This window comes from Scyliorhinus canicula, chromosome 17, assembly GCF_902713615.1.
Source record: "Scyliorhinus canicula chromosome 17, sScyCan1.1, whole genome shotgun sequence".
Taxonomy (NCBI): Eukaryota; Metazoa; Chordata; class Chondrichthyes; order Carcharhiniformes; family Scyliorhinidae; genus Scyliorhinus; species Scyliorhinus canicula.
Window position 1 is genome coordinate 95,769,581 of NC_052162.1, and position 12,138 is coordinate 95,781,718.

The 12,138-nt window shown below is 46.2% G+C and overlaps 1 protein-coding gene across 3 annotated transcripts in view; it reads right to left on the minus strand.

Annotated features, from left to right (window-relative positions):
- Positions 1-12,138, minus strand: part of dock11 (dedicator of cytokinesis 11) — a 321,886-nt gene that overhangs the window by 144,335 nt on the left and 165,413 nt on the right. For all 3 annotated transcript variants that reach the window (XM_038774333.1, XM_038774332.1, XM_038774334.1), the window contains exons 30-31: positions 6,919-7,030; positions 5,622-5,800 (exon numbers count right to left, since the gene is read on the minus strand). In XM_038774333.1, coding sequence (XP_038630261.1) covers positions 5,622-5,800; positions 6,919-7,030 — 291 coding nt within the window. The remainder of the gene's footprint in view (positions 1-5,621; positions 5,801-6,918; positions 7,031-12,138) is intronic.

The window sequence follows — 12,138 nt, forward strand, 5'->3', positions numbered from 1 at the left end:
GGAGAATTCAGAACGTCCAATTCACCTAACAAGGAGGTCTTTTAGGACTTGGGAGGAAACCAGAGAACTAGGAGGAAACCCACGCAGACAGGGGGAGAGCGTACAGACTCCCCACAGAGAGTGAATCAAGCGGGAATCGAATCCAGGTCCCTGGCTCTGTGAAGCAACAGTAGCTCATGGCATTGTCCTCCGTTTCCTAACGTAGGAAATGGAATTATAGAACATAGAACAGTACAGCACAGAACAGGCCCTTCGGCCCTCGATGTTGTGCCGAGCAATGATCACCCTACTTAAACCCTACGTAACCCGTATACCCGTAACCCAACAATCCCCCCATTAACCTTACACTACGGGCAATTTAGCATGGCCAATCCACCTAACCCGCACATCGTTGGACTGTGGGAGGAAACCGGAGCACCCGGAGGAAACCCACGCACACACAGGGAGGACGTGCAGACTCCACACAGACAGTGACCCAGCCGGGAATCGAACCTGGGACCCTGGAGCTGTGAAGCATTGATGCTAACCACCATGCTACCGTGAGGCCCCAATACAATTCTGAACAGCAAGATCCCACAAACAATAATATGATAAAGACAAAATAATCTGTCTAACCAATACCAGCTGAGGTACAAATATTGATCAGGACATTGGGAGAATTGTGCTCTTCAAATTATATCAGGAGACCTCTTCTGCTTGTATGGGACTTAGTTCCTCAGTTTACTGGTTCATCCAGATGGTGGCACCTCTGACAGTGCCACACTCTTGGAGTACTGCACTAGAGAGTCAGTGGAGTTTGAACCCTTGCCCACTCGGCTCAGAGGTGAGTGCCACTATCCACACCAGACTGGGACTGCCTCGATGAACATTACCCACACTTGTGAACACAGATTGAATTATCTTCTGCTCACGGAAGTTTCCACAGTAATATTAATTTTAAATTGCTTCGGGCATTGAATGCAGTGTCTGAAGCGTGTTACAAGATAATATGGTGGAAACAAGCCGGCCTTTCCAACCTACCCTTACAACATAACCCAGCACGGTAGCATTGTGGATAGCACAATTGCTTCACAGCTCCAGGGTCCCAGGTTCGATTCCGGCTTGGGTCACTGTCTGTGCGGAGTCTGCACATCCTCCCCGTGTGTGCGTGGGTTTCCTCCGGGTGCTCCGGTTTCCTCCCACAGTCACAAAGATGTGCAGGTTAGGTGGATTGGCCATGATAAATTGCCCTTAGTGTCCAAAATTGCCCTTAGTGTCCAAAATTGCCCTTAATGTTAGGTGGGGTTACTGGGTTATGGGGATAGGGTGGAGGTGTTGACCTTGGGTAGGGTGCTCTTTCCAAGAGCTGGTGCAGACTCGATGGGCCGAATGGCCTCCTTCTGCACTGTAAATTCTATGATAATCTATGATAATACAAATACCAAATACAGTGGCCGTTTTCTCCATGGGAGGATGCAGTTGCTAACACAGCCACTAGATGGCAATTAATGCAGCCTGAAGCCATTTCCCTCCTTTCTGACCTTCAATAGAGTATCATTTTGCCTGTGTGCGAGAGAGTCTGTGAGAGTGTCTGTGCATTTTGAGAGTGTGTGTGTGTGTGTGTGTGTGAGAGAGAGAGTGTCTGCGTGTGTGAGGGACTGTGCTTGTCAGTGTCTGTGCATGTGTGAGTGTATCTTTGTATGTGTGCCTGAATGCGCAAGTCTGGGTGACTATGAGGGTGTGTGTGAGCGAGAGAGTCTGTTTGTGTGCGTGTCTGCGTCTGAATTCCGCTGAGGCCCTTACCGACTGTGTGTGGCACCAAAGACATAATGCAAAGTTAGTTAAACCCAATTCCTTCGCTCAGGCCCAGACCCCCACCACTTTACAGGTGACTGGACTTGAGGCCGTGTCTGTCTCTTAAACAAAAAGGTAAAACAAAGTTTGATTGGTGAGCTCTGCAGCTCGGCTCTTGTTAATTGACATTTTTACTAATTCCTCTGGTTTTGAAATTCTGCAATGACATTGATTCCTTTTAAATTAATGTTCAATGTTGAGCGAAATTTTACCAAACTGCAATTTGATCATTGGTCTTTCAGCGAACTCAGGATACTTCCCCACAACCTCCCCCCCCCCCCCCCCCCCCCATTCCCGATGATCAATTCCATTGATGTAGACACTAAACAGAATTGGAGAATTGGACTCCGGAACAATAATTCCCACTTTGATCTACTTCGGGGGGGGGGGGGGGAGAGATGGGGAATCTGGTCTGAACACCCATTCTGTGTTTACTTCTTTCTAACCAGTCTCTAATCCACTTTGCTACCTCCTGATAATCCCATCATCCTTAATCTTCTGTGTGAAACTTTATCAAATTCTTTGTGCAATTTTCCTCCTACACAATTGCTTGTAATTCCCCCCACCCCCAGTGTATTTCTAGTACTCTGTACTTCATCCCCTTTGTTCACATTTAACGCTACTTTCCTCTTGATGTTTTTGCCCCAATGTAACATCCTTTATTATTTTAGTCATTCCCCTGCTCGGAAATGGAATTACTATTGACTGGGTCTCATAGCATCAGTAAAGCTCAATTAACCACTTTGCTGATTATAAATTGATCTCAAACTCAGTGTCTGAGGCTGTTCTAAGCTGTTGACTGTTTACATCTACATTCCCTAAAGAATAAGCAAGTTAGCCTCATTAGAAAATGTAGACCAAGCGGGTCACGTGGTCACTGGAATGACTAAAATATGAGGGGAATCTCTCTGTCTGTGTGTGTGTGGTGGGGGTGGTGAGTAACTGTGTGAGAGTGCGTGGGGGGCATGTGTATGTGGGGGAAAGAGTATGTTGGTTGGAGGGGTGGGTGTGTGTTGGGGGGGTGGGTGTGTGTTGGGGGGGTGGGTGTGTGTTGGGGGGGTGGGTGTGTGTTGGGGGGGTGGGTGTGTGTTGGGGGGTGGGTGTGTGTTGGGGGGGTGTGTGTGTGTTGGGGGGTGGGTGTGTGTTGGGGGGGTGGGAGTGCGTTGGGGGGAGGGGTGGGAGTGTGTTGAGGGGGGGTGGGAGTGTGTTGAGGGGGGGTGGGAGTGTGTTGAGGGGGGGTGGGAGTGTGTTGAGGGGGGGGTGGGAGTGTGTTGAGGGGGGGTGGGAGTGTGTTGAGGGGGGGTGGGAGTGTGTTGAGGGGGGTGGGAGTGTGTTGAGGGGGGGTGGGAGTGTGTTGAGGGGGGTGGGAGTGTGTTGAGGGGGGGTGGGAGTGTGTTGAGGGGGGGTGGGAGTGTGTTGGGGGAGTGGAAGTGTGAGAGAGAGAGAGGGGGGCTGTGTGAGAGAGAGAGGGGGGCTGTGTGTGAGAGAGAGGGGGCGGCTGAGTGTGTGAGAGAGGGGCGGCTGAGTGTGTGAGAGAGAGAGGGGCTGTGTGAGAGAGGGGGGTTGAGTGTGAGAGAGAGAGAGGAGGGCTGGGTGCGACAGAGAGGGGGGCTGTGTGAGAGAGAGAGAGGGGGGCTGTGTGAGAGAGAGAGAGAGGGGGGCTGAGTGTGAGGGGGGCTGAGTGTGAGGGGGGCTGTGTGAGAGAGGGGAGGCTGAGTGTGGGGGGTGAGTGTGAGAGGGGGCGAGTGTGAGAGAGGGGGGCGAGTGTGAGATGGGGGGGCTGAGTGTGAGATGGGGGGGCTGAGTGTGAGATGGGGGGGCTGAGTGTGAGATGGGGGGGGGGGGGGCTGAGTGTGAGTAGGGGAGAGAGTGAGAGATGTGTGTGTGTTTGTGTGCACCTGATGTGAGAGTCAGCTTTTCACCTCATTCCTCCCATTCAAAACAACAAAAAGGTAAGAATTAAATTATTTTTTAATCAGATAACTTTTTAGATGACGCACTCCTAAAGTGAGTACTACTTCCAGGGGTTAATGTGAAGTGGCCATGGGAGGGTGGCCTTGGCCAGGGGCTAATGTGAGGGGGTCATGGAGCTGGTGAATGTATTTGTTTGAAACGTTTGGGGAACCCAGCCTGAAGCCATTGAGGCGCCAGTAAACTGCCTTTGGATTTCAAGTAATGGTTCCACAGTGGCACTTAGTGGTCACAACCTGCAACTGCACCATGACATTGACAGCAAAATGAATAGGGCAGGATCCTCCGCTGCCCTCTGCCAATAGCAGAGTTCCCGATGCAGAATGAACAGGATTGATGCCCCCTTCCAATGCTCAGGTCCCCAACTGACTGAGGCCACCCATAATGCAATTCTTGCCCAGACCACCCACCAGCCCACCCTGCCCCGCAGAGATCCCCCTTTATAACAGAGACCCCCCTTGTAACAGAGACCCCCCTTGTGACAGAGACCTCCCCCTTGTAACAGTGACCCCCACTAACAGAGAACATCCCCATATCAGTGACCCCTGCTTCCCCCCCCCCTCCTCCACCCTCAGCCCCGCTTCCCCCGGTCCCTCCCCACCCCCGAATCAGTCACCCCTGCCTAAAATCTAAGGAGCAGTCCAGACAGATTAGGGTTCAAACCCTCTCAGATCCTTTCATCTGCAAGGCTTCTATTCGCTTCAAATAGAAATAGCTCTGACCAGGTGTAATTGACAACTTCCAGACAGCCAGATATCTGGATTTAATTTAATTTCCCTCACGGTTGAATCCTACTTTGAGATCCTTGGCGGGGGTGGGGGGGGTGGGGGGGGTGGGGGGGGGGGGGGGGGGGGTGGGGGGTGGGGGGCAGCTGCCTGATCTCACTATCGGGCTGCCCATTCAAAATGGTGTCTAATGGTGGGATTCATGCCCTCACGATTCCCTCCATGTATACTTTTGTGAGGGCCACAAAGAATCCAGCACGAGTTTTCAGGATACAAAGAAATAACATTTATTTACAATAACATATATATACAACAGCAGCAGCAGCAGCCCTTGCTGCTCACTCCTCTCTCTCTCTGCTGGTTCCAAACTGGCCAGCTCTATTTATGCAGGGAGTCTGCTAATGATTTCTCCGCCCCCCTCATTGGGGAAGCTCATACTCCCATAGGATTGTGGGATTGTCATTAGTCCCCAGCCAATGGTAAGCAGGCAGGTTATTACATATACATGTGCATGGCAAGGGACAGTGAATCGCCTCAGGCCGCTGCTCCAAGCATGAGCGCAAACGAGACGCGATTCCGCTCCAGTGGGAGAACAATGGTGGGATTCTCTTTTTGATTCTAGGTTTGTGTGCCAACTTAAACGCAGCAGATAGTTTGTTACAAATATGCACAGCAAAACCCCTGTATATGATGTTATGATGTCTCTTTAACAATATGTGATTATTACATGCAATATTATTGCATTTTTATTTATCTAAAATATCATTAATAATCCCAACCACCGAGCTCACTTCCTGGTGTCATGTTTTCAGTCAGTAGTTCCCATTGTAAACCGCTAGGGACAGGATTCTCCGTCTGGGAGACATTGGGCGGGATTCTCCCTTACCCGGCCGGGCGGGGAGTCCCGGCGGGACGGAGTGGCATGAACCACTCCGGCGTCGGGCCGCCCCAAAGGTGCGGAATCCTCCACACCTTCAGGGGCTCGGCCCACTCGGACATGCCAACCTGAGAGTGGCTTTCTATCTGCTGCATGCAGGATACACACCCCTTCAATGGCAGGTTGTTCAGTGAATATAGCTGGTGCCCACATACCTTGTGAGAGTAACGGTCATCAGATGCGTGTTTGATCATCAGGTTCTTGACAATAGCAATAGCCTCGTGCCGAATGTCCCGAGACTCATTCAGTGCAATGGCTAATTCCCTCAGGAGAAATCCCACCAGGAAATGATTCTTGCAGAAGTCATCAGTGAGTGTGCACTCCAGCGGCAGATCTACACAGAGACAAACAGACAAGACTTGCTTTTTAAAAAAAAAGGCAGGAAAGAGGCAGGTGGAGTTTGAGTTAGGGGGTGTATGCTTGTAATGTCTCACTCTGCAAATAAACGTTAGACTGAATAACTATTATCTCCACTTGTATCTTTCACCAACTGCCTTTCTTGAATATATCACTGTGCTAAATTAGAACAGAATTGTCATTGAGCAAATATCGAGTCCTTTACACCGTATCAGTGCTGATTTGGAACTGCTGCTCTACAGTATGATGGGTGCTGCATTGCATTAGCATATATATATATGGTGTATGTGCATATCGTGTGTGTGTGTTTGCATATGTACATTGTGTATGTGTATATGTATCATGTGTATGTGTGTATATGTCGCCACACTCCGGCGCCTATTCGGGTACACTGAGGGAGAATTCAGAATGTCCACATTACCTAACAGCAGGCCCCGGAGGAAACCCATGCAGACACGGGGAGAATGTGCAGACTCCGCACAGACAATATAGTGGTTAGCACTGTTGCTTCACAGCGCCAGGGCCCCAGGCTTGATTCCCGGCTTGCTGTCTGTGCAGAGTCTGTGCATTCTCCCCGTGAATGCGTGGGTTTTCTCCCAGAAGTCCTGAAAGAATTGCTGTTAGGTAACTTGGACATTCTGAATTCTCCCTCAGTGTACCCGAACAGGTGCCGAAATGTGGTGACTAGGGGCTTTTCACTACTTGTGACAATAATAATTATTATACATGCACACACGATATGTATATGCGCACATATATGCACAACACACTTGATATATAAAGGTTTGCACACTTGATATACACACACACACATATATATATATATATATACACACACACACGCATATATACACACACACAAGCATATACATGCATGCACAAACACACTTGATATATATTACACTCATGTACACACATTTTATATATACAACCTATACATTGTACACAGAGGCACACTCAATATTCCCACCCACACTGATCTAACAGATAAATGCGATAAGGTTAATCCAAAGTTCTTTCTTTGAAGTGGACAGCTAATAAAAAGCACATCACTGAGAATGAATAAAGAGTTAATGCTGATGAGTATTACTGCACCTTGGGTACGCAGAAGTCTGCTCCTCACAAAGGAAATTGGCAAATTTAGAGGAATGAAGTGCTCATGATTGCAGATTATTTGCAAAAATTCCAGTTTGTATTCAGTGAGTGCCTGTTGGGAGTGAGAGGGTGACAGGTGAGTATTAAAGAGCGAATGAACCCAATAACAGCCTGGTTTGAAACAATGACCCATCTGGTTAAAGTTAATAGAACATAGAACAGTACAGCACAGAACAGGCCCTTCGGCCCTCGATGTTGTGCCGAGCAATATCGGCATTAATGATTCTGCATTTATCTTTATTTTACTGCTGTTCTTGTTTAAAGAGGCAGTGTCTACACAGTATCTGTAGAATCTCCTGCAACAATGGCGAATCGACTCAGGAGCCTTTAGGTTGGAGTTTGTTATGAACCTATTTCTCGCAAGGCGATGCCAGATAAATGATTGCATAATTTAAACTTTTAAAAAATGGTGCTTAGAAGAGTTATCGGGAACAAGCTGTGTCTGCTGCAGGATCTGAACATGAAACATAAAAACAGGCAGCAGGAGCCATTCAGTCCCTTGAGCCAGCTCCGCCATTCAATAAGATCATGGCTGACTTGACAGTAACCTCAAATCTGCATCCTCCAACACCTGATAATCTATCATCCCATTGTTTACCAGAAATCTACCCATCTCTCCCTTAACATATTCAAAGACTCTGCTTTCACCACCTTTTCAGGGAGTTGCAAAGACTCACGACCTTATGGGTGAAAGGATTTCTTTTTGTCTCCGTTTTAAATGGCCGACCTCTTATTTTTGAGCGGGACCCCTAGTTCTAGATTGTCCCACAAGAGGAAACATCCTCTCCGCATCCAGCCTGTCAAGACCCCTCAGGATCATATATGTTTCAATCAAGTCATGTCTTACTCTTCTAAACTCCAGTGGATACAAGCCGAGCTACAAGACCACGTTGACTCTGCCTGATAACATTGAGCTTATCCAAGTGCCTTGCTAAAGATTAATTAATAATAGTTTCCAGCATTTTCCCTATGTCAGATGTTAAGCTGAGCGGCCTAAAGTTTCCTACTTTCTGCCTCCCTTTTTGAATAATGGAGTTACATTTGCTAACTTCCAATCTGAAGGGGCATTCCCCGAATCTAGGGCGTTTTGGAAAATTAAAACCAATACATTAACTATCTCATTAGTGTGTTGAGTGCATGAATTTCAGATATATTGTATTATATATATCTGGTACAGTAAGGGTTAAAAGCCTAGGTTAGTATGTGACTGATGTAGTCATGTTTTTAAAATCCTGGTTTGTAAGACAGTAGACCTTTTGGAGAGAGAGGTGCAATTAAAGCATTGTAAACGTTTGGGATAATGGGTTAATTAAGAGGGTTCCCTCGGGAGTAGATAATTAGAGATATAGTGTTCAGCTTAGTAAAATGATATACTTTATGGGAGGAGCCAGGGGTTCAACCAGGTAGGTGTTGGGGTTGCAGTTTAGTTTTAGATTGAGATGTGAACAGACAAGAGACTGTGCTCTCAATACATGTCAATTTGGATCCGTCTGTGAACAGATTAGCTTCTTCTCTCAAAACAGTGAGTCAAAAGAGTTTTCCTATCAATAGACAGCCATGTCTGGAAAGGATGGTATGTTAACCAGTTGTTTGACTCGGGCAAGAATCTGCAGCTGGTTCCTGAAGGATCTCTCTTTTGCATAGTGGTTCATCCTAGACACCTCTTTACAACAAGTATTCCTGAGTCTGCTAACTGTATTTAAAAGCAGATTGTGACCCGAGATGGGGTTTGTTAGTGTGGAGATAAAGATAGCAGTTTGGATCGTTTCATTGTATTGGTAAGCATTGTTTAACCAATAATTATTGAAAGTTATTTGTCTTTAAAGTGAGCAATACAGTGTTCGTAAATAAAGTTTATTATAACATACCAATTCCTTATTTGTGAGTGGAATCACTCCTGGAGCAAAGTATTGTTTCCTCACAACCTTACAAATTAATAAACTATTGGGGTTTTCTATCCAGTATCCGAAGAACTGAGGGGGTCTGGTCTGGGATCGTAATACTATTCACTTCTTTTAAGATGCTCGGATGAAATCCATCAGGACCCAAGCTCTTGTCAGCCGCAGCTCCAACAATTTACTAAATATCACTTCTCTGGTGATCGTAATTTTCCCGGAGTTCCTCCTTCCTTTCTATTTCCTGGTTTAGAGCTCCTTCTACCATCTCTTAGTTCTCCATTATCAATTATCCAGGCTCACTCCAACTTTCATGTCCTCAGAACTGCCTTTATCTAAGTCTCAAAACATAGTCTCAGACGCACTCCTCCCTCCCTCAAACTGAATGCATAATTCAGTCATATAATGGTCACTTTTACCTCAGGGCACCTTCACTGTGAGATCATTGATTAATCCTATCTCGTTGAACACCAGGTCGAGCATATCCTGCTCTTCAGAATTTGGTGTTCTCAGAAACTGTCCTGAAAATATTCTATGAACTCCTCATTGAGGCTAGCTTTCTGACAAACTCCAATTATTTATTCTGTTATGTTCCTGCCTGTCTTGTGGTTACTGTTAGGAGGCCAGTCTAGAACTCACACAAGTGACCTCTTGCCTTCACTATTTTTATCTCTGCACAAACCATTTTCGTATCCTTTCTTGCACTTGGGTCTTCCCTCTCTATTGTGCTAACAGAGCCACCCCTCCACCATTTCTTGACTGTCTGTCCTTCCTAAATATCCTGTGCCCTTCAATAGTCAGGTCTCAATCCATGTCCGTCAGCAACCATGTCTCCGTAATGGCTATCAAATCGTACTTCTTTATTTTACGTGCATGATCAGTTCATCTCTTTTGTTTTGAATGCTACATGTATTCAGTCATCAAGCTTTTAGTTTTACCCTTCCATTCATTTTCTTATCTCTAGTCTCATCTGTTGATTTACTCTTATAGTTGTTCTATCTCTCGTGTCATGGTCTGTTTTACATTTCCCGCCATAAAAACTTTCATTTTTGCCTTTTCTCTGCTCGTTGATTTATCACACCTTCCCAAATTTGACCACTTGCCCCCTCTATTTAGTTTAAAACTTTCTCTGCTTCCCTAGTTATGCAGCTCGCAAGAACACCGGTGCCAGCGCGGTTCAGGTGTAGGCCGTCCCACTTTCCCCACAGGCCCCACTTTCCCTAGTATTGGTGCCAATGGCCCACGAAACGGAACCCACTTCTTCCACACCAGTCCACCAGTCTTTGAGCCACCCATCCATCTCTCTAATTTCATTTTTCATATGCCAATTTGCATGTGGTTTAGGTAATAATCCAGAGACTATGATATTTGAGATTATGCTTCTTAATGCTCAATGGCAGGTCCCCATACTGATTATGTACAGCCTCTTTCGTTGACCTGTTTATGTCGTTGGTACCTACATGAACCACGATGACTGAGTCTTCCCCCTCCCACTGCAAGTTCCTCTCAGTCGCAAGCAGATCTTCTGAGCCCTGGTACTGGGCAGGCAACACAGCCACTGGACTCATGGACTTCATGGTTTCAATCCCTCTGACCATGCTATCCCATAGTACCGCTACATTCCTTTCTGCTCTCTCCCCTCTCCCCGCCCCCCCCATTTGAATGGCTTCCTGTACCATGGTGCTATGATCAGCCAGCTCATCCACCCTGCAGCTCCCACTCTCATTCAAATAAGCTGGAACAAACAGCAAAGAGCAGAGGGATACAGATGCTTAGAAAATAGGCGACAGTTTTAGATAGAGGATCTGGATCGGCGCTGGCTTCGAGGGCCGAAGGGCCTGTTCCTGTGCTGTAATTTCTCTTTGTTATTCTTTGTTCCATATTTCACTTTTGCTTTTATATATTTTATTAAACTTACCACCAGTTGCTAGACTATTTTGAACATTAGGAATAGACTAAACTGTGGTCACCAGATACTCACCAAATTATCTCTTTTAGCAGAGTAAGCAAAAAGCAAAAGAACATTTCTTTCCTTCCTTTCCCTTAACTACCAAACTCCCACATTCTATTCTAAGTCACACTTCTTGCAGAACATCTTACCCTAAAGCACCTCTTTCCCTACGATACACCAAATTCCCTCTTGGAACCAAATTCCCAAATACACTCGCTTGTTCTCTGTCCCACTCAGGTTGAGGGCTCCCCTCACTGACTGTGCGGTCCTTGCAGTGTAGCCTTGCCTTTACGAAATGAAAATCGCTTATTGTCACAAGTAGGCTTCAAATGAAGTTACTGTGAAAAGCCCCTAGTCGCCACATTCCGGCACCTGTTCGGGGAGGCTGGTACGGGAATTCAACCGTGCTGCTGGCCTGCCTTGGCCTGCTTTCAAAGCCAGCTATTTAGCCCTGTGCTAAACCAGCCTCTTGAAGGAGTCAGGTTTGATTCCAAGGTGGTACACTCTCACATCAGAGTTAGAGGATGTAAACTCTAGTCTCACTCCAGGGAATTTGAGCACACAATCCAGGATAACAGCACAGAGCAAGTGACCTGGAGGCATAGATTTAAAGTGAGTGGTAAAAGGATTAGAGGGGAGAGGAGGAAAATGTTTTCACCCAGTGGGTTGTGGAGGTCTGGAACTTGCTTCTTGAAAGGGCAGTAGCGGCAGAAAAGGTGTCATTTAAAAGGTGTCTGGATGTACACCTCAAGTGCGTAACCGGCAGGACTACAGACCATATTCTGCAAATGGGATTCAGCTGGGTGGCTTGTTTCTTGGCCAGTGTAGACACGATGACATTAATGTCACTGAGTTTAAGGGAATGACAGTCTAACCAGGTGAGGCATCTGAAGTAATATCAGTAGTTCATCTTCATTCACACAACAGTACCTGACTCAGCCATAGTGAACTGAGAATTATAAAGGGCCCCTCAAGCTGTATGACTCACATTGAATGTATAGAGTGAAAATTACACGTGTCGCAATTGTATTCAAGCACCTCAAGAGTGCAACTTGATTAATGTATCGGCAACCTAAATATCATTGCACTATTTAAAATGACCATTTTGAAATGTATTTACATTTCTTTGACTGCATTGAAGTACCTCAGAGTGCAACATGATGTATGTAGAGTACCTGAATATTATTACACTTTATGTGATGTCCATTGTTTGTTGTGTTCTTCTTTCACATATTTTACAAATAAAGTGTATTTATGCAAAAACAAAAAAAGTTGAGATCATTAACTTCCCTGAATCAAAAAAAAACCTTCTCT